The sequence below is a fragment of the Synchiropus splendidus genome, chromosome 11 (assembly GCF_027744825.2).
Source record: "Synchiropus splendidus isolate RoL2022-P1 chromosome 11, RoL_Sspl_1.0, whole genome shotgun sequence".
NCBI classification, from domain to species: domain Eukaryota; kingdom Metazoa; phylum Chordata; class Actinopteri; order Syngnathiformes; family Callionymidae; genus Synchiropus; species Synchiropus splendidus.
Genome location: NC_071344.1, coordinates 21,100,957 through 21,121,438, shown reverse-complemented (window position 1 = coordinate 21,121,438; position 20,482 = coordinate 21,100,957). Strand labels below are relative to the sequence as shown.

General features: G+C 41.0%; 1 protein-coding gene across 2 annotated transcripts; it reads right to left on the bottom strand.

Annotated features, from left to right (window-relative positions):
* Window positions 1-919: 919 nt before the first annotated feature.
* Window positions 920-18,619, bottom strand: fbxo38 (F-box protein 38). Of its 2 annotated transcripts, none has more exons than XM_053878849.1 (21): window positions 18,503-18,619; window positions 17,908-18,130; window positions 17,661-17,794; window positions 16,880-17,043; window positions 15,949-16,114; window positions 15,555-15,830; window positions 15,364-15,457; window positions 13,146-13,276; window positions 12,877-13,047; window positions 12,673-12,815; window positions 11,064-11,250; window positions 10,683-10,868; window positions 10,461-10,601; window positions 9,271-9,912; window positions 8,740-8,840; window positions 7,494-7,596; window positions 6,692-6,858; window positions 6,331-6,476; window positions 2,615-2,718; window positions 2,406-2,519; window positions 920-1,837 (listed from the first exon to the last, which is right to left on the bottom strand). In XM_053878849.1, exons 2-21 carry the CDS (start codon window positions 18,039-18,041, stop codon window positions 1,659-1,661), a joined length of 3,483 nt encoding a protein of 1,160 aa, XP_053734824.1. In that variant the 5' UTR covers window positions 18,042-18,130; window positions 18,503-18,619; the 3' UTR covers window positions 920-1,658. The 2 variants fall into 2 exon arrangements, with proteins under 2 accessions (XP_053734824.1, XP_053734823.1); XM_053878848.1 differs by having other exon boundaries at window positions 18,392-18,534.
* Window positions 18,620-20,482: the final 1,863 nt, after the last annotated feature.

Sequence of the window (20,482 nt, the reverse complement as noted above, 5' to 3'; positions counted from 1 at the left end):
CACACAACAACCTTTAACATTAACTATGAAAACAAACTGTATGCAGCAGTGGTGACATTGGCGCGACCTTTGACTGTCTTTTCTCTTCTCTGTTAAGTCACTCCAGAAGTCTTTGTGGAGGTTGATGTGAGGAGGCAGCGGACACTAAGCAGCGACACGGGAAGTCCAGAAAAGAAGCAGTTTACATTGTGGCAGCCTGCGTGTGCATGCATGTGTGTGTCATGCTGTTCTTCAACTTGTCAAAGCAGGAAGAGCAGAGATTAGTGGCTCCAGAATTAGCACAATGTGTACAGGTGGCTGTTTCTTGTCCAACGTTGCTCCGGTCACAGTTTTCATCATAAAAATCAAGCTCTCTCCTGCAAAGTGAGAGTTAGACGTCTACCAACACAAAGTTGCACCTCACAAACGACATACAATTAAATTCAGCTTTCCTGTTGTAATCATTCTCTCTCTCTCTCTCTCTCTCTCTCTCTCTCTATATATATATATATATATACACATATATACATGTACTGTCAAATACAATGTTTTTGAACGCCATCAAAAAAATAAACTTGAAACATTCTGTGTGTGTGTGTTCTTGTACTTCTGTCTTTGTGAGAACCAGTATAATATTTTAATCAGCAGAGTGAGGACATTTTTGCAAAGTGAGGACATTTTGGCCGGTCCTCACTTTGTCAAGCCTCATTTTGAGGGTTAAAAGTACAAAATAGCTGGGTTATTATAATTGGGTTAGCCATTTGTTTTAGATGGTTAGGTTTAGGGTGAGAGGCCGAGGAAAGCATTATGTCAATGTATGTCAATGACAGTCCTCACTAAGCTAGGAAGACAAACGTGCGTGTTTGTGTATACGCACACTTTCACATGCCTAATTATCAAATACAATGTTTTTGGACTTCAACAAAAAAGCAAGCGAGATGTAGAACCTCCATCTTTATTTTTCACAGTGAGAAATAATCTTGCACTTTTCTTATAAACATATAAACATAGTGGAAGCCTCCAAGACCTGTGCTTGGCATCCTGAAAACAAACTCTCCACTCCTCTCTGTACATATCTCCAGGACACTCGAGAAGATGCCGGTTCAACTACATTCAGTTGGTTTCTCCGTGTGAAGACAGATGCGTGCGCATGTCCACAATGAGCACACAGTGGCAAAGTGCAGTAGCAGAGTTGTAGGAAAAGGTCTGAATCTCGACATTTACTATTAAAGAATGGGCACACATCTCCAATGAACCATCTGAGTGTAATTTTTTCCGTAATCCTGTTTGGCTTTTTAAGCAGTCAGAGGAACATGCTGCGTGCTATGGCTAACACTTGCTGAACTTCTCTGACAAAATCAAGACCCAATGTGACAGACCAGATGGAGAGAGAGCATGTATGTGTGCATGTGCGAAGAGAGGTAGGCGTCTGTAGCGAGAGTCCGGACCTTCCTCACGTTAGAGTTTGGTCCTAGCCACATGTTGCGCAACAAAAAAATAGGAGAATTATGAGGGACATGTGGGAAAAAAAAAGGTCTGAACTCTTTGGAAGTAGTGTTGCAGCAAGTTCCCACAATGCTAGAGCTTTCTCTTTGGCAGCGCCCCCATGTGGCTATTGACAATAACCACTTTGTGGTGTTGTGGACGACAAGGCTCAAGCTGCAGCCTCGAGCTTCCTCCTAGATGTAGTCGTCATCTACTGGCTCTCCTGCCGTGTCACAGTGATGAAGAAACAGCACCACCACTCTCTGGAACACTCCCCTCTTGTTCTGCCTCAGCTCAGAGATCTCCTCACCAATGGTCTCCATGCAAATGTCGGCAGACAGCTGGCCTTTCCGTCGTGGGGCGTAGATCGTGGCTGTGGCACAAAATGACACCAGTTCAAATCATAAGCAATTACGACTGTTTCATTGAGAAAAGAGAAAAGGCCGTCAGTGACAGTATATATTCATCAGAACCAGAGAACCAGAAGCAAGCCACTCACAAAACAAGTCCAACTGATTTCACAAGTGAGCTAACTCAGCTACAACATAAATCAAGAGAAAAGTGGTGACCAGTAACCATTACTGAACATTTCCAATGCTTTTCTTGAAGTCTCACAGTCTGCCTTGATTGACATTTAGCAATCTATGTCTGACTTGTACTGGCACACCTCTCCCTCAATTATGGCCACGAACAACATCAACTTCAGCGTGAAGCCAACATATCTTGTGGACAGGATGTGACACATCAAAGACAGAAAGCAGAGTCTCGGCTCACTGTACAAACAACAATGATGAAGTCTGCTCGATTCCTTACAGTGGGCTATTTCATACACACAGACACACACACACACAGACTCATGCTTGCATTTATGCTCCCATCAAATATCCTGGAAATCTATGGAGGAAACAGACAGACAGACAGCGACAGGACGCCTCACTTACTATTGTCATCATCTTCAAAGTCATATCGAGCGTAGCTGTTAGGATCTGCTGCTCTCAGCGTCCTCAACCAGGGAAAGTCAGTAATCATACAGTAGGGGGCGCCGTCGACAACACCTGACAATGACATGACATACTACAGCATGTGACAGGGAGGCACATCCCACTGGAGGCTTACTGCAGCCTCGCATGAGTGTGTGTGATATATCTACCCTCCAGTGTGTAGATGTCCCTGCCCCATGGGTATTTTGGAAACTTCTTCACATCCTCCTCTGTTCGGGTGGCCTCGGGGAAGAACTCGTACTTGATTAACTCTCTGTCAAAAAACACATTTGTTATTTCAGCAAAACAACTGAGGCTTATTGACGTTTCTTGTGCCACAAACACCTGGCAGGAGTCAGAGGAGCCCAGCTCCATTTTGACTTTCTCAACACAGTGGTCTATAATGACGCTTCAGAACGAGCACTGTGTGGTTTTTGACAGACCATATTTCTGTAGTGGAGCCGTTGCCAAACCCAGCCGGTGGAGACAGACGTCATGAATCTCGTGCTGTCACCGGTTTCTTCCTAAAAGGGAGTTTTATGTTGTGTTCTCTCAGACTTTGTTTAAAAGCTGTCTGATAAATAGAGGACGGACTACAATGTTTACATACTCAGAACTCTCCTTCATCTGTCCTTGAAGCAGTGGACTTCTTTTCAATCGGTCAAAAATGTTTTTTCGACTGTCAGAGACTCTAATCACTATAGTGTTGATATATTCGTTGTGAAATATCATCACACTTACAGTACCAACTTGACTTCACCAAAACAAAATCCTTGCATCACTCAGGTTACAAAATATGAAAATATCGAGACTTTTAATTACCAATTACCAATTTTATTTATATAGCACTTAAAAAGCAATGCAAGATTGACACTAAGTGCTGTACAGCAGTAAAATCAGGATAAAACAAACATTAAAGACAATACATACATGAAGTTAAAACAAGAAAATAAAATAAAAATTACTAAAAAGAAGATCAGCTGTGTTGTTGTATAAAAGCCGAAGAGTAAAAGTGCATTTTAAGAAGTGTTTTAAAAGTGGACAGTGATGGTGCCTGTCTCACATGGGGAGGGGGGGCATTCCATAGCCGGGGGCCACAGACTGAGAAAGCCCAGTCCCCTCTCATCTTCCGCTTGGTTTTAGGTACCTGAAGGAGGAACTGGTCAGCTGACCTCAAGGACCGCGCAGGAACGTAGGGGGTTAGTTAATTCAGTCATCAGAGTGAGTTCTATTCAGTTAAGTCAAGCCCTGATGGCACTACTGCAGATGACAGTATAGCCATGTGACTTCAGAGGACTGTATCAGCAACTTAACTTAATAGTACAATAACTGAATTGTACTGTCATTTTACAGTGGGGAAATTAGTATTTCACCTACTGAGAGTGTGTGTGTAATTTTCATGGTAGGTTTGACAGAATATTAGAAAATCACATGATATTAATTCTAAACATATTTGTGTTTTGAGAAATTGAAATAAGTATTTGACCCCATACCAACCAGCAAGAATTCTGGCTTGCACAGAACAGTGACCAGGAAGCACACAGATTAGTCCACTTACTTAATTAATATTCCTAATTAAGTACTGTTTACCTGTATAAAAGACGCCTCTCCACAGAATCAAACAATGTATCAGATTCCTACTACTCCACCATGGGCAAGACCAAAGAGCTGTCCATGGACATCCCCACCGTCAAGCATGGCGGTGGGAACATTAGGATTTGGCTTTATTTATGCTTTGTTTCTCTGATAAGGGTAGAGGACGACTTCACCTTATCAAGGATGAATGAGGATAAACGAGGATGAATAGGGAAAATCTTGGGTGAGAACCTCCTTCCCTCAGCCAGGTTACTGAAATGGGTCGCGTCGGCATGAAGATGACTCAAAACACACAGTTAAGGCAACAAAGGAGTGGCTCAAGAAGAAGCACATTAAAGCCTAGTCAGTCTCTGGACATGAATCCTATAGAGAATCTGTGGATGGAGCTGTAGTTTCAAGTTGCCAAGCGATAGCCTATAAATCGTCCTGATTTGAAGAGGATCTGCAAAGATCCCTCCTGGGATCTGCACAAACTTGGTGACCAAATACAAGAAACATCTGACCTCTGTGCTTGCCAACAAGGGTTTCTCCACCAAGTACTGAGTCATGTTTTGCTAGGGAAATACTTTTTTTCCGAAATGAAATGCAAATAAATGGTGACAATTAATAGAATGTGGTTTTCTGTGATTTTTTTAAATATTCAGTCCCTCAAATTAAAAATGAACCTACCACGTAGCAAAATGTAGACCATTCCTTTCTTTGTAAGGGTGCAAACTCACAAAATCAGGAGTGGGAGAAATACTTATTTTCCCCATTGTATAATATCCTTTACTTTTTTGTAGCTTTATATTTTTCTGTATGCTGATGCTTGGTGGATTTCCTTGATGTATGTTGTGTATCTCAATATCTAGGGTGAGTTGGTTGTCATTGGCTGCAGAGACGCTTTCTCCACTGGGGAACAAATATAATATATCTCATTTTCTGTGAATACCACCACTCAACATTTATTACATAGTATAAATATTGTAGCGCTAATTATAAAGATAATATTGGGCAAAAAACCATATTAGTGTGGGTGGAAATCGTGTCACTGGTGTTGGGCTGACGAGGCTTCATAAAATCGTGTCCTAATATTCAGAACCCACTAGGCGGCACTCTCTGTGGTAAAATTTTTGGATTTGAAAAATAACAATGAAACCTCACTTCACTGCAAAACCAACAGCGCCACCTAGAGAGTTCTGAAAATCAGGAAACGGTTATAAGAAGTCCAAGTCCATCAGTACTAGTTACATTGCTAAAATCACTCAAATCAACTGGATGGATCTTGTTCTGAAGAAGGCTGTGGTTTTTTCTGAATCACTTTGTATATTCTTGAACAAGAACAGGTGTCTTCTTCCAACAGTATCCTCAGGAGGTGAATGGAATGAGTGTGAAAAACTCTGAAGGCAGTGACTTCTGTCAAAAATAACCTTTAACATGTTTCTTTCCAATTCCTTGTCTTTTTCTATCATCATCAGATTCCCAGAGCAGGATAACCTAATTTAACTTTGTATGACATAAAACATTCTAGTCCACTGTAAGCTCATCACACTGGAAACCTATTTGTTTATTGATTTATTTGACGCATTTCTGCTATTACTAATTACATAGTCATTTGTTTTTTTCAGAGACAAATCTTGTGATGTGACTTTTCTAACTTATAGACATGTTTCAAATGTTCATTGTCCTTTTTCTCCAAGATGCAATGAGTCACTGATCATGATGATGATGCCCCATTTAGACGATATTGGTTATTCCTGAAGTTCACTCCGTCGGATGTCGGACAATACAACCTTGAGCTCCAGCACAGCTCTAAAACTAACCAACCTCATTATTAGATCTATCAGATCAAGGCGCGCTGGAGAGACGCGTCTGCATTGGAACAGATCGGCCATCAACCGTGATTTAAATTAGTTCAGCATTTCAGACTGTTGTGATCATCATTAACATGTGAGGCACATGTTACCAGAGCACCGACTCCCCGGCTCACTGCCTGGTCAGTTGGTGACCGGACAGTAGGGGTTCAATACAAGTTGAAATTATTTTTACTTTCCCACCCATGTCTCACATGTTTCCTCTCCATTTATGTTTGTTGTCCATGGTGATAAGTATCAAGTGCAACTGGCTTCGACTATTGCCATGGCAACATGTGATTTACTGACAGGCACATTACTGGAAGGTGAACGGGTTAAAAACAGTGACCGCAACTGGTTCCATTTGTCCCCAGCAGGTGCAGCCCACAGCACAGGTAGAAGAGGGATGGCAGCATTTTGTTTGTACAGCAATTGTTTTAATAATCAGAGGAACTCACTGGCTGATGTTAGCGATGGTGTCCATCCAGCTGCGAATGCGAACCTTGTTGCGTATGTTTGGTGGGTTGCTAAACTCGTGTACAATGGCAATGTGATAAGGGTATGGTCCCTGGAACAGCTGCCGCTCCAGTGCTACAGAGTCAATCTGAGGAGAGGACACATTTGAAGGCAGAAGTGAATGATATATAAACTCCTGTAGTGAGGGACTGGGTGCAGCCTGAATAACTAAGTTTTGCTGTAAGTCAGTCACAGAAATAAATATGGCTCATGATAAGATGAGTTCTGGAGCACCAAACATAATGTGATTAAAATGCCCCTGGGTGGCATCGGTTTTGTGTGGCTGCAGTCGTGCATACTGACCTGGTGCATAGGTCGCATGTATATGATGCGATTCCTCTCTGGGGGCATCCTCAAGATCTGATCCAGGACCTGTTCCATGTCCAGCTTTTTACACTGAGCATAATCAAATCGGTTGACGATGGGAGCACTTTCCACCCACAGTTGCTTCAGCACCCGACACCTGGTGGCTAAATATATAGAAGAAGATAAAGTAGTGAGTAATCTGCTGATGGGTATATGGATATGGTAAACTGAGAAAAATCCTACTGCCTTCATTCAATATACACATCTTGCCAAACAAAACAAAAATGACACAAAGCATTATATAATATGTTGTTCCTTGCACTACTGTATGTTTTTATTGGAGTTCATTTACAGTAACTATTACATCAAAACTCAAGCAATACTACATTTTAATCATCATTTTGTTTTTTTGTCTTCAATATTCTTCACCGCATTGCCTTTTATGACTTCAAACCACTGTAAACCACTGTGGCACACAACCAACGCTTAAATGACAGTCGGCATGCCTACAGAATGATGAGCTCTTTTTTTTAAAAGATGAACTCTGATGTGATCAAGTGTATTACAGCAAAGTGGAAACGTTGAAACAAGCGGATAACACATCACACATCATGGAGGTGGACATGATTAAAAGTGGTTTTCGGTGTGTTATAAAGGGAAAAATCCAGAAAGAAATATCAGAATTTAGTCTAATAATAACTAAATGATATGAATGTCTCTGTTGATTTTATGATTAAAAAATATTGTTTTATTGTCACCAATTCCATAACAACAAACAAATGCAGAAGAATAAAGTTACCATGAATGAACATCATCTTGGGGCAGTCTTTTAGGACCAGGTCTGTAATTCCACAATTAGTCAAAGTGATGCCAACTAGGTTCTTACTCTTCAGAGACAAAACCTGGAAAAGACCAATTAAATAGAATTCACAAAAAGTTAAAGTACCAAAGCATGTTAGTAGTTGTACACAACACATTATTTGTCATTCAACAATGCCACAGGACTACAACCTTGACTGTGTAAGTACAGTTCATTCAGTCATACATATCTTACATGTCTTACTTGTGTCACACATTTCCTCTATTCTATTCTCAGTTATTTTAATGGCAGTCTCAACTCACTCTCAGACAGAAACTCCATATGCAGTGATTAAATACAAAGAAATGTTATGTTTTGTGAGTCACTTCAAACTCAAAATACATCAAATGATTTCCCTGATTTATTTTGCTGCGAGCACAGTTCAGAAATCCCTGAGCCTATTTGTCTGCTTGCCACATTGGAATCAATGAGTAGTTCCTCATGTTCCAATGAGGAACACGAGGAACTGGTCTTTGATTCCCATCCCCACTTCAGGAAACTAATGAATGAAAACAATGAGAGAGCAGGAAGGACCTGTAATGGTGAGTAGGTGGCACAGGATTAGAAAAGTAGAAATAACGGCAGCTCCTGATAGGATGAAGATCAGAAAGTCACTTCCTCAACATCCCGGTAGAGGTGTGGAAGAGTACAAGCAGTGAACTTTCTGATGAGAACATTGAAAAACCATAAAGGCTGAGAGGATTCATGACAAGTGGAGATTGAAGATTGAAGTGTAGACTTTCAAGAACAAAGGGGATTCTCAGAACTGTAACAACTCGAGGGAGCAAGTTGATGAGTCACACCATGAAGGTGCGGGAAAGAGTTGTTGAATTAAGAGGAGTCAGCATCAGTGAGAAGCACTACAGTGCGATGTGAGATAGAGCAGAACAGTTCCGATGTGTGCTCTGAGGACACTGATGGAGAAGTACAAAGAAGGTCAGAAGGACCGCCCAGACAGGCAGTAGTATTGTATGTGGAAGTCAGGAGCATCAGAGAAATATACTGTATGAGGGCTGTGCAGGACATGAATGAGGACAGTGAGACAGTGGTGAAGTGCATCACTGGTATCCGCATATGGAAATCACAGATCCCCATATGGAAATCAGAAAGTTCACACAAAGGAGAATGGTACCACTCACTCACGGTGTTAATCGTTTGGAAATGTTTCGTCACAGCAATTCAGTACCTGTACGTGGTCATCTTCTGTCACTGGATCTGATGTACTGGTCGATTTGTCAGCCATTCGCTTCCTTCTTGTTGACGGTCGAGGCCTTGTTCTTACAAGATCTACAAAAGAGATCATTGGTCTGTTCCTATCAAATGGTGACTGTGACTTTATGCTGCTTAGTACAATGCGAAGAAATTGTCAAAATGTCCCCATTGACAAAGGAAAAAAGGCAGTCTATTCTAATCTGATTTTCAAACTACAAAATTGGAGTGTTTTCCATCTGAAATGAAAGTTACTCTATGTCCGACTAAAAGGTCTGACTCAAACATAATCAAATATCAATGCTTCATCTGACAAGCCCACTTTCTATGAGACATCAACGGCACTATTACAATATGAAAAGTGACATCACCTAGCTTTCTCTCTGAACCAGTTTGTTATAAATGTATTCCTTCCATGTTGGTTTTTGGGGGCATTACTATCATGAGGAGTTCAAATCTCGTTTGAATGTCATGTTTTGCTCTGTTGCTGTGGAGAGCGGAGCTTTACCTGTTTCCGGTACTAAGGACACCAACGACATTCGCGTGCATGATCGTGTCAGTGGCCTTCGGGGAGTGACGTCCTGATCCTGAGGCTGGTGAGAATGCAATCCATCTGGAAGGTGGTCCGTGGCTGAATTTGCAGCGTCACTTTGGTCAATAGCTGGGTTAACGGCACAATCTCTTGAGCAGGTGTCACCTGTCCGAGTGTCGGGAAGGCCATCGTTCATCCTTCCACTTTTTGAATCTCTACTGCTCGAGCTGGATTGTCTATAAATTGATGTAGTGGCAGTGTACCTTCCACAATCAGCCACAGGCCGTGGCATGCACGACCTTGCTCTACTTACACATGCAGTCACTGGCCTAACAGCAGCTCTGGCTGCTTCTCCACCAATCCTAGAGCTAATTCCTGGGTTCTGAGAGTCAGTCCCAGGTCTAATACTGTTTTTCTCAGCCTCAGTGCTGAATCCTTTATTGCAAGTCCTCTTGTTCTCTGCAGCAGCCTTCATGTCTGCCTTGATCTGCTCACTCGTCACTTGGCAGCTCTTCTCACAGCTCCGCTCTGACACCAGAAGCTTTATTGGAACCTTCACTTCATCTCCAGGAGCTACAAGACTATTGTTGTTCCGCCTCAGAGGGGTCTTCCCTTTGCCTGGAAAATAACAGGAAACTATTTTAATCACTCGACAATAAGTTTCACTGATCCTAACGCAAATCTAAATTCAAGTCTGCAATTCAATAGCGGCAAAGATATGTTCTGTCATCTTGGAGTAGTATCCCAAATGCACAAGGATTTTATATAACACCTAGAGCTATTTTACCTGTGAGTGTCAGCAACAATGTACACTGTTAAATGACTAAAATATTACTGCCATATGGTCCATTGAGAAAATTATACCTTTTTCCTCTTATATTCAGTGGATTAGCATTCGCATTGATTTTCTTCTTTATAGACTACTTTTGATGTAAATAAAAAAATGTTCCACATCATGTATTTTTGAGGTAGTGATTATCGCTCCAGGCCAAATTATACTAGACTATATACTAGACTATAATTATATTAGACAATTTGGTTAATAAATAGATTGAATAACATGAGTAAGAATTGCCAACATCACAAGAATATTGAAAGCTTTCACTGTCAAACTAGTGGAATTATGCAGCATGCTGAGTGTCAAGGGCAATGTTGTTCCAATATACCTTCAGTGCATGGTTGGTGCAAACTGGAAGCTGGCATTAACCGTGAAGCGAGACCTTCCTCTTCCTCGCTTTCCGAGTCAGACACCACCAAATGATGTTTAGGAGCAGCAGAACTGCGTTGTCGGACCAAACCACTCGGACCTGAAGGCAGGAAGAGTATTTCATCTTATTTTCTGCAACTGTAGCTGTAACATACATCATGACTCAACAGTTTAACCAGACCTGCTTGCTCCTCATCTTGAGGCACCTGTGGGGCTCCCTCAGGGCAACTTGGTCCTGGAGCTTGCTCAGAAACCTTTTCTTTCATCTCCACATCATCCCCTTTCAGATCAATCTGTGGCTCCACTTCCCTGTTTTCTTCCTCCAACATCGCCTCTGCATCCTCCACTTCATTCATTTGCACGGGTCCTTTGAAAACAGCCACGACGCAAATGGTCAGAGCCTGAAAAGACTGAGTAATGGCATTTGTCACATACTGTAGATCCACCCTCATGAAACATTCTACAAACCTGTGAGGAAATCACAGGCCTGACTGTCACCATATTGTAGATAAATAATGTAGGCAGCTTAACTTCACAATTCTGAACTGCATGAATATTATACCGTTACGCTGCTGCTGTCTTTGATTGTTGTTGACCGGTGCAGGAGCTGGTGGAAGGTTGGCCTCATTGTTGTTGTGATGGTGATTGTTGTTGTTGTTGTCATTGTCGTTGTTGGTGTTCTGGTTGCTGACCAGTGCTGAGGAAACACCAATTCCAGTTCCTGCACTCAGACCCACCCGGGCACAGCCCTGAGTCAGACAAATAGCATGAAAAAAAAACGTACCAAGCAATTACAAATCAATTCTAAATAGGACAACTTCACTGCCTTCTATCCTTCATATGATTAAAATCCATTAACCTGTTTCTTTAACGACTGGACATGAGATTCTTAAATTCATTTCAAAATATAAAACACAGAGGAAGTCGCCTCTGGCAAGTTTGGCAAGGCTCAGTCCAAAGTATTTATATATGAAAATAACATTTGTGAGGTGTCAACAAATGAAAGGTGCTATTATAGAGATGATACAAATTTTAGTACGAGTGATTAAAACCAGTAGGAACAGAAGAGTAGAGAGACAGATATAGCAAGATTGTTCTTCATTCTGCTTCCTCCTGACATAGCTATGTGATGCTATGATGCTTATTGTTTGAGTAATGTAAGGTAATGACCTAATGTTTTCAAACAGTTTCTGAAAAACAAAAACTTAACACATAAACACATTCAACTCAATGAGAATTCTCAATAAGTAGGGATGACATCAAGGTGAGAAATACGATATGGTCAGCATTACATGTTCGGTATGATGCATAAACTGATGAATCTTGTGTCTCTACAAGTGTTTTGGATTTTTTTAAAACAAAAAATATTTGAAGAAAGGACAGTTGAAATGCACGTCACATCCAATCTGTGCAGACAGTATGGTAATACTAGAGTAAAAGGGCAGAATGTCAGTACAGTGCACCATGTTTGAAAGATTGCTTGTCGCTATCACGATCTTTAGTACACAGTGAAATATTGCACTTAAGGCTATGGTCAATGTGAAAGCTATTTCTCTTCACATTTTCTTCATTTTGCTTCAGTGTGGCCTGGTATTGGATGCTTGAATCTTGAACTGCAAAATACTGTAAAAAGCTGTTGTAGTTTTCCTTTTTGATCATCAAATGTTCAGTGCAGTGTCATAAATCGACTCTCCTCCAGCGTAATTGCATCCAATGGTGATGAAAAAGTCATTGCATGTTAACGCATCAGCGTTTTAATGTAAATGTCAAATGTTTCCCTCCACATTCAAAAAGAATGATTGGGATACTGACGAGGATGAGCAGGTGTCACGATGGAGAACTGTCTATATTACTTAAATGTGATGTTGATCTATTTCAAACCTAATGGAGCCATGCACTTCACTCAAGAGGTTCACACTGTAAGTAAAGGTCATGATCATATGAGGGGCTATACATACCAAGTGACATGAAAATGAATTTCAAGAGTGACACCCAATCCTAATCCCAACCACTTTCTATTCTTTATGTGATGTGCTGGCTAGAGTTGATAGAGTTGATACCGCCGGTCAACATGCAATGACTGCAGGCTGACTTTTGAGTCCAAAGGTAAGTCCACTCAACAACCTTTGATATTTGAAGCCATCTGTGTGAAAACGTGTTGGAATTTTTACCTTAGGGGGTTCTCTAAACATCTGGTCGAGACAGATGAACTCCAGGCTGGGGAGTAACTCGATGAACTGTGAAAACGACTCCAACTTGATAGCATGACAGCGAACGAGCGTCAGGTCAGCAAGTCTACTCCATCTGGACTGATCTGCGAACACGCGAGTTCAGTGAGTGAAGACAAATCTTCAGCAACAGTCTTTCACACATACCGGTAATCCACTGGTGAGGGTTATGCAGGTGGGGACAGTTGTAGACGAGCAGGTATTTGATATGAGTGAAGACCTCATTCACCACCTTCACACCAATATCAGTGATGATACCTGGATTTTCGATGACGTCTGCGAGACCATACTTAACCAGCTCTGAGTGACTCATCTTACCTGCATGCAGTAAAAAAAGAAACATATCACATTCCTGGTTGCTGAAAAATTATCTCATAAATTGTACTCCTCAAGTGATTCCTCCTTGTTCAACTTACACTGAAGCAGGAATTCGTCCACATATCCAAGATGCAGTGTTTCAAATTGAGGGAACTCTAGTTCAGCCATCTTGAGAGCGGAGAAGACTCCGTCTTTAGTGAGCGATGGCTGGATGCGAAGCTCATGAAGTCTAGTGGAACAGGGAAAAAAAAACACCATCAAAAGATCAAAGTGCACCTATTACCAACTATATATGCGGACGCTAGTGTTGTAGTCAAGACCACAACAACGGAGACCAAGACATTATGACATTATTGAGACAGTGACAAGACCATTATATTTGGAGATTAAGACCAAGACGAGACCAAGATATTTGGAGGACGAGACCGAGACCAAGAATATATAGAGCTGCTGATATTAGCACACATTGGTTAACCAATCAGACGTCAGCTGAAAGAAGCACCAGCAGTCTGACAATTGAGTCTTCAGACACCTTACTAGATAATACCTAATTAGTTGCAAAAAAACCGGGCACCCACTGTGGCCATCTTGTGGATCAGTTGTTGAATAGAAATCATGAGTCCGTCCAATCTGAGACCAAGACAAGACAAAATGCATCTGAGACCGAGACTATAAAAAAGTGGTCTTAAGACGACTCTCGACTAAGACCCAGCCTCTCACCCTAAACCTAAAGATCTAAAACAAATGGCTAAACTTAAACTTTACTCTTAACCGAACTAAAACCCAATCATAATAACCCAGCTATTTTGAAGTTTTAACCCTCAAAATGATGCTTGACAAAGTAAGGACTGGCCAAAATGTACTCACTTTGCAAAGATGTCCTCACTCTGTTGATTAAAAACCCATACAGGGTCTCATAAAGATAGAAGTACAAGAACACACACAAATGGCTTACCTTAACCAAGACTCTGAACCAAACTTGCACCCAATTATAATAAACTACTGTACTTATATTGACATTTCAACCTTCAAAACCAAGACTTGGCACTCACAAGCAAAGTCCTCTAGATATTTAAAATGTGTCTGAGCAGTCACCTGGACCACTGTGAGACACCTGTCGTTGTCGGCTGTGGTGACAACTGTAATAGTTTATTAGCGTTTAAAAAATGTATATTGCAGACATTGAGGAATGGAACATGTGTGAAATGTAAAAATAAAAAGGTAGAAATAAAAGTCTCTCAATTGTCTTTGAATTGTATAGATTCTTTACATATTTGTTCAACAGGATATCAAAAATCTTCCAATACAATAAGTAAACTACTGTAAGTCTAGTCACTGAAGTCACATTACACCATTAAGGGCACTGGATATCAAAGAGCTTCAATCAACCTTTACAAACATTTATCCTTCCTCAAATGGATTGATAAGGCTCATCGTTCTGTCTGTTGCGACACTGAATTTTGTCCACTTGAGGCCACCGTATTCTGTGACTGCTCGTAATGGAACAGTGAGCCTGTGTGGATCAGGGTTCCAGCACCAGAATTTCCGGCGGACGACGGCAGTGACATGGCTGCGGATTCTGAAGCAAGTGCCGCAGAGTTAGCTCTAGTGTTCACATACATCTTCAATGCATCCTTGGCGTCCTGTCATGTTCCTGCCTGCTTTAAATCATCCACGATTGTTCCTGTTCCAAAGAAACCTAGGATCAAAGGACTTAATGACTGACTGACATCTGTGGTCATGAAGTCCTTGGAGCGCCTGCTTCTATCCCACCTGAAATCTATCACTGCTCCCCTCCTGGACTCATTGCAGTTTGCCTACAGAGCCAACAGATCTGTGGACGATACAGTAAACCAGGCCCTTCATTTTGTTCTGGAGCATCTGGACTCCCCAGGAACCTATGTCAGGATCCTGTTTGTGGACTTCAGCTGTCTTTCCAACACGATTCTCCCAGCTCTGGTATAAGCGAGGGCAATGTTCCCTCGCTTAGAGGTATGGCAAAACATGCCCGCACGAACGCACGCTTCTCAGTGCCATAATGCTTTCCCCAGCCTCTCACCATCCAAACAAATGGTTAACCTTAAGTCTTCATCCTCATTCTCAAGAATTGGTAGTAGGACAAAGTAGGACAGACACACACGCACACAACTTAAGTAATGAATTCGTTAAACTTTCTCAAATTTCTCAGGAATATTTGAAGTGATCATTTGTTTGACTCATTTCATGAACAAAATTTGTTTTATTAAGTTACACATATTTTCCAATTACATTAATCTCATTTGGCCCCTAGGGTAAATCATGCAACTTCGTTCTTACCTGCGAGCAGCGGTTATGACGAGGTAACCCAAGTCCACCTCCAGAGCATTTTTACAAGCTCCAAAGGCAATTGTGTGAAGATTCCGAAATCCTCCTGTAGTTAATAAGAGGATAATGACAACAATTTTTGATGTGAACAAAAAGCATGTGTCTGTGAACCAACAGGAGAATTTATTGAGACTAATTCTGACCTGATCTCCAGCTGTCTTCTACAACATGCTGGATGAGCCCTCCCAAGAAGGGAACCCTCACCAGCTCCAGCTGCTCCAGATTTCGGGCAGAAGCTAAACCAGTGACCAGGGGGACATACTTGAGGGAGTTGGTGGGCCCGGCACAGTTTCGCATGACGAAGGTTCTTAGGCTTGCACACAGAAAGTCTTTAAAAGGCTGAGGTTTGGTGAGACGAACCCACTTCATATAAAGGTGTCGAAGCATAGACACACAAGGGATCTCTGGAACATTTACACCTACACACAATGAAACGTGTTAACCAATGGTTTTTGCTCTGTCTAACTTGTTAGGCTCATGACACTGAGGGCGACATGCAATGTTGAGCTTGTGCAATTAATAGGTTTGCTTACTCACCTACTAGATGTAAAGTCTGAATTTTTGCGGTGACTGGAATCGTCAGCTTGTTTTCAGCAGGAATGGGAAAAGCACCATTACGGTTGCGAAACTTTCCAAGAATGTGGACATGAGGCATGTAATTCCAAATGGCCTCCACAAGCTCAAGGTGTGACGTTTCCACCCCCTGAATGAAATATTGACATGTTTCAGATGTTGCATTTACAGTGCATCTGGAAAACATTCACTTCGCAGATACTTAGAAGTCCCCTTCCAGCTTCCTAACTGTACTGTACATAAAACGTCCCATAATGACAAATGTGGAAAATATGTACCATATGTTTTACAAATAGGAACATAAACCAAAATAAAATCAATGTATATGTTTATCTTTGACTTTGGAGTCATTACAGACTCATATTTCTGAATATGATGCCATCAGTACGGCACAATCATTTAGGGCAGTTTAACCATTCCTCTTTTCTTGTTCACACCACTACTAAGTTTTCATGGGACACATTTCACATCTCTGTTGAGTCGTTTCACTGGACTCAACTCTATACTCTTGGTTGGTCGCTCAAGTAGATTCACAAAGTTATATTCTAAATAGGCGTTCACTTGGCCAGTCTGTTAAAATCTTTGCTGAAGGCTTTAGGTTGAAACAGCAACCTGCATGGTCTCTGCAGTAAGTTTTCATCAAGGATGCCATAGCCCCACATCATGATACTGCCATTTCACTGAAGAGATTTGTCAAGACACCACCAAACATGGTCTGGGATTACACAGAAAAAGTGATGTCACAGCATAGAATGGGGTCAGTGCAGGATTGCATATGGTCACAGGTCAATTGAAGAGGTCAATATCATTTTCATGGAGTTCAACATTCCACATGATGAGTCACAGAAGTGTGACCATAGTCCAGGTGAAAGACTCAATGATACTTAGGGGTTACCAGAAGGCTGGGACAGGCCTGTAGCGCCTCGAGGACACCAGGAATGCTGAAGGCCTGGTAGCCTCGCACACGCCTCCTTTCCAAGTATCGGGGATGAAGACCATAGAGCTGCTCCAGGTCAGGCATCTTCTTCAAAAGAAGCAGGAAGCTGCTGTCGGTAAAGCCTGTGCCAAAGCATAGAAATTATTCAGATAGAAAACAGAAACCCAGATGGACATAAACATATACCAGATTCATGCAATCATCAGTTTATGCAACAGTGAAAGTATAAGTTAGAGGGCACTTTTTAACACAAGGTCTTTGACTGATCTTTAAATTGGTTTGATGAGCTATAACATTTATGCGCGACAAATATGCAAAGAAATTAAAATTCTACAAGGCGGCAAAAACATTATGACAGCACTGATAAGTGAGTTTGGTTCCCCCACTTGTATTGTTATTTTCAGTACACAGGCTTAAAAATAATCAGCGTCTTAGGATGGATTGATAAAATTAACAATCAACCTGAGGGAAATATCTGATTTCCAACTTAAATATACTTCAGTGTTTCTGTCAGAAGAGTCATGACGACCCAATAAAAACTATTTCCTATCTCCTATGAGTTAGCTGCAAAGTTTTTTTCCTTCTTTTGTCAAGCAATCCACTGTTGTATATGTAAAAACAACAAATATAGTATAGAAATACAGTAGCACTTCGCAAATATTTGCAACCACATATCTGTGGTGATACTGTATGTCATACCTTTATAGTGTATTTTGCTGGAAATATTGTTGTCTCTTACCAGATGGCATGTACTCCCACCACCGACCAGCACATAGATCTACTACTTTGACTACACGTAGGTATAGAGTAACCGCTTCTCTGAGCTTCCGGGACAAGAACTCCATACACATGATGTCCTTCATAGGCAAATATCTGTAACAAAAAATAGAATTTCAGGACAAGCCTTAATTGACGGTATAATTTAACAACAACAACAAATAAGTAAAAACATATACAGTATAACAATAACAAATGAAGTTGTTTACCTAAAGATATGGCAGAGTACTTCATGCGAGAGCTCGTTGATGTAGTCTCTCGACTCACTGGCTCGAACGAGAACGTCCCCTTCACTGCTCCCAACCCGTGGCAGCAGTTTCTGAACCTTTTTTCTGGGACCCATTACTTCAGTGGGATAGGCTGACGTGCCATACAAAAGTGTGCTTCGTATTTGACTCGTGGCGCTCTAGTTCCCAAACATCACTCCAAGTTCTGCCAAAATCACCACAAGTGAAGAAAGCATTACAAGCACATCGAATAAGGCAACCACCCAAACTGTAGCATTTATCATCGTACTCCTGTGGAGAAAATTAGAAATTAGTCCAGCTCGCATGCTGAAACACTAGAGCCTGTCTTCACAGATAAAAACAAAGAAAGCATTCTGCTGTTCATGCTAACGAGCAAGCCCCAGAATGGTAACACGACAAGACAACAGCATTGGCAATACTGACGTCACATCATTATTCCACTCACCCGTTTACTTCTAGCTTTGCATTTCTGCTGAATAACTTCCACCATAATCGGAAGAATATTATGGCGTATAATCGCTACAGAGAGTCATGTTATTTTAGCAAACCAACTTACTAGCCATTGTGCAAACGCTTTTCTTCCTCGGCGTTCATCAATGTAGTTAGCGGCGCCGCGGGTGCAAGAGCGCATCTCGCTGGAGAAGCTACAGGATTGCATGGTTGCCTGGCTGGTCTTCCAAGCAAGAGAAACCAGATCATAAACATAAACCTAAAATTATGCATTTATAGTTTGAACAAACGTTACTACGGAGGCTCAGAGCTGCCAGCATGGAAAAAAAATATTTTTCGATAATCCTTTAATAAAGTTTTTTACATATTTTGTGGGCATTATTTACGATTTCGTTCCCACGATTTACTCAAGCGTGCGCACATTTTTATTTTTATTTTTACCATGTCAGGTCTGGTGCTCCGTAATTCATGATACTTATCACGATATTTAAAGATAGTATCACGTTATTTCTTGATACTTATCAGTTTATTTCATGATACGTACACATTATTTCTTGATACTTATCACTTTATTTCATGTTAGCATCCCGTTATTTGACAGTTATCACCTATTTTAAAATAGTATCTCCTTATTTCATGACAAAATAGCCAGCGTTTCCGTCGGTGTTCGTCATGTCCGCTCTAAGTTGTCAGTCTATGGACCTGGACTGAGTCCCTGAAGAGTGTGTGCAGCGTTTAGAAGATGAGCGTGTAAGTATTTATGAGCCTTTGTAGCTTTGTGTGCAGAGCGTTATTATAATGTCTCTGTCATCACTTTATACTGTATATATGTGTACGGCCCTTTTCAAATATCTGCATTGCATCACCTTTTTACGAGAATCGCCAGCAAGCCAAATAAGAATAGTTTTTTTTGTTTTGGAATGCAATCTAAAGCATTTTTAATTCAACATGCAGTTGTCATCACATATTTTTGAGATGATGGATGGCTTAGTCCAAATACAGTCATCCTCATTAACCCCCTGGGACCTGAGCTCTTAATATGCGTCTTCTTTTTCTTGTGCTTCTCAAGTTTATTTGACCCTAATAGATTGATATGAAAGTACTTTGCACATGATGTCATCGTAGGGTAATGATCATGTTCACTGATTTTGAATTTCCATGAAACGCTCTTAAGTCACCTTCGCTTGGTGGTGAAGGAGTCTACCAGAGGGCTATGAGTGACTGCATTATTTGCTGTTGTGTAGTGTTTTATTAAACAGTTCCAGGACAAACTATACAATAAGATATTCTAAATTAAAAACTAGGAATGTCTCATGAAGGGTCAGAGTAAGGCTTGATTTCAACTTACAAGCACAACCTTGCTGGTCACACAACACAATCAGGTTCCTATTATGCTGCCTGCTAATTCACAAAAATCTGTATTATGTCAGTGGGAATACATGTTTCATACTTATTCTTGACTTTAATTTGAACATTACACTAATGTCAAATCTTTTTCCCCCCAGGTTGATGCAATTGTCTTCAAATTCATGGATGATGATGCCCTTGCTGGCTTCATTCCTACTGATGGAGATGGCATTGCTGCAAGACGCTACTGTTGAAAGGGTCGTGGTTCAAACAATCAAATGAGCTCATTGTTTGATAAACTGAAGACGAGGACGGCATGAAGTGAGGGTGATGATCAGTTATCATCCAGTCGTGAAAGAAAAGTTGGAGGATGCTGACTTGCTTTGGCACCACTGGTTTATGCCACGATGTTTATACCCACCCACCAGTTACATATCATATTCTATCAACATGAATAATTATATATATACTTTTGTACTTGTTGTTGTGCATACTTACTGTACTACTTACTGTGTACGTACTTTTGTACCGACAGCTAATATTATGACATGTTTGAAGGAAACAGACCAACAAACGCTTGTGAATGTTATCAAGCAAACACAGCACCAATACACGTTATGATTAATTATCATTTGTTATATTTATACTATAATTAGTAAAACCACCTCCTCACTTTTTCCGAATGGAGTTGACGAGATGAATCACTAAAACTGGATGTTAGACCACTGTGGTCACAGGA